This window comes from Echinococcus granulosus, assembly GCF_000524195.1.
Source record: "Echinococcus granulosus chromosome Unknown EG_S00424, whole genome shotgun sequence".
Taxonomy (NCBI): domain Eukaryota; kingdom Metazoa; phylum Platyhelminthes; class Cestoda; order Cyclophyllidea; family Taeniidae; genus Echinococcus; species Echinococcus granulosus.
Genome location: NW_020170803.1, coordinates 1,775 through 3,511, shown reverse-complemented (window position 1 = coordinate 3,511; position 1,737 = coordinate 1,775). Strand labels below are relative to the sequence as shown.

The following is a 1,737-nucleotide window of genomic DNA, read 5'->3' as shown; positions in this document are numbered from 1 at the left end:
CTTGGAAGATTAGTGTCTTTGAGAGTAAAAGATTAGGACCGTAGTTAGAATACTCCGATATCTCCCTCTCGGGGAGGGCTAAAGAGGTTCACTTGTACTTAAAGCAAATGCGCAACAGCATTGTTCATAAATAATGGAGAACATTAGGGAGATAAGCCTAACTCCTAATTTGATAAAAAAAAACATTTTTTAAATAATTTTTTTTTGACAATTTTAAGAGTGTTTAAAGTAAGTTTTATGGGTTTCCTCGAAAATCTTATCATAGTTTTTTGTCAAGACAACTTTGCATGCCTACAAATTTACTTTCTAATTACCTTGCCTATTTGTTTAGGTTTTTCTGAATACGAATTTGTACTGGAGGAAGGTTTGTTTTCCACATTAAATAACCCACATACGTATCTGGCGGTGTATATGAAGATGTGGGCCTACGTGTTGGCCTGGTAAGTGAGGCTATTTTGCCATTTGTGTTGGTGTGTCTAGGGTTTCAACTGATGTATGGAGATTTTAAATGTATATTTTTATTTGAAAGCATACGATTGCACGTAAGTCTAGATAGCGATTGTGGTGCTGTGCTGGTCTCACAATTTCTGTAATGCGGGTGTTTGAATACTTGAGTGTTGATGTGGAATGCGTTCGTCTAGCCAATGTGTTGTTTTTTTCCATAGTGGGCTGGTCTTTGCTGATTCTAGTGTTTTCAGCCGCTATCGAGCTATGACGAAAGCGAAAGTGCTGCACTTTTTACATATTCGTCGCCGGCGTGTAATTTACCTGCAAGAATATGGCTGTTAAGATGATAGGTGTGCAACTTGAGGGCATTTAAACTATTTCAGCCGAATTAGGGTTAACAGTCGAAGTTCTTTGGTAGTTATTTGATGGGGCCGCAAAACTTTGATGAGAAAACTTGAGGCCTAGTCTTCTGTGTTACAAGTATGAGTAAATATATTGAAAGGCTTAACGGACAATCCAGCAATGGCTTGATGCTTTTTTCTGCGCCTCATTTTGGCTTCATGCGCATTGATGAATTTGAAGGTCGAGTTACAGTTTAGTGAAGTCGTGAAATGTGAAAGCTTGCTTAGTGAATGGCGCTTCGTAAGACTTCTTTCACTTGAGTTGGGTCAACTGGAAGATGCTGCCGTTAATGGGAAAGGAGAATATACAATCGCATGCCCATCTCGATGCTTGTATGAAGAGGCCCGAGTCCTGCGAAGAGGAGAACTGGCTTTGGTGCACTTCACTAATCTTTTCAGAGACTGAAGAAACTGTTATGATTTTCTAGCACAGGAGTTTCAGGAATGCTAATTACTTGGGCAGAGAGCTGAAACTAGGTGCAAAATAGTCGTGAGTGTGTTTTCCAGTCTCCTAAATTCCAACACGTGTGGGTTCGTGCTTTGTTTCAATCTTGTGACCTCATTCATCTTTTTTATGTAAGAATTTGTGTTCTCTCTAGTGAACAGTGAAACAAAAGTGGCAATAATGGCGGTGGGGGTGGAAGCATTCCTGCGTGGAGACAACTTTGTTCGCTTTCAGAAAAGGCTCTCTCATAGTTTTTCAGTTAAAGGGGGTAAGGTGAGCGTCTTCGTGCAGTATAGTCGTTGAAGTGCCCAAACAGTCTGCACTCTTTGACCAAGAATTTCCTTGTCCACTGTGACAAAACGGGAATCATTTAGCGCTTCGTTTAGAGGTTCAGTGATAGTGTGCCACAATCTCTTCATTTTTTCCTCGTCTCTCCGTTGAATT

The 1,737-nt window shown here is 40.3% G+C and overlaps 1 protein-coding gene across 1 annotated transcript in view; it reads left to right on the top strand. All coding sequences in view use genetic code 11, as the record gives it.

Moving 5' to 3' along the window:
• Nucleotides 1-1,737, top strand: part of EGR_11153 (hypothetical protein) — a gene marked incomplete at both ends in the record, with an annotated part of 5,530 nt that overhangs the window by 2,337 nt on the left and 1,456 nt on the right. The window contains 2 exons of the mRNA XM_024500400.1: nt 221-364; nt 1,430-1,561. Coding sequence (XP_024345186.1) covers nt 221-364; nt 1,430-1,561 — 276 coding nt within the window. The remainder of the gene's footprint in view (nt 1-220; nt 365-1,429; nt 1,562-1,737) is intronic.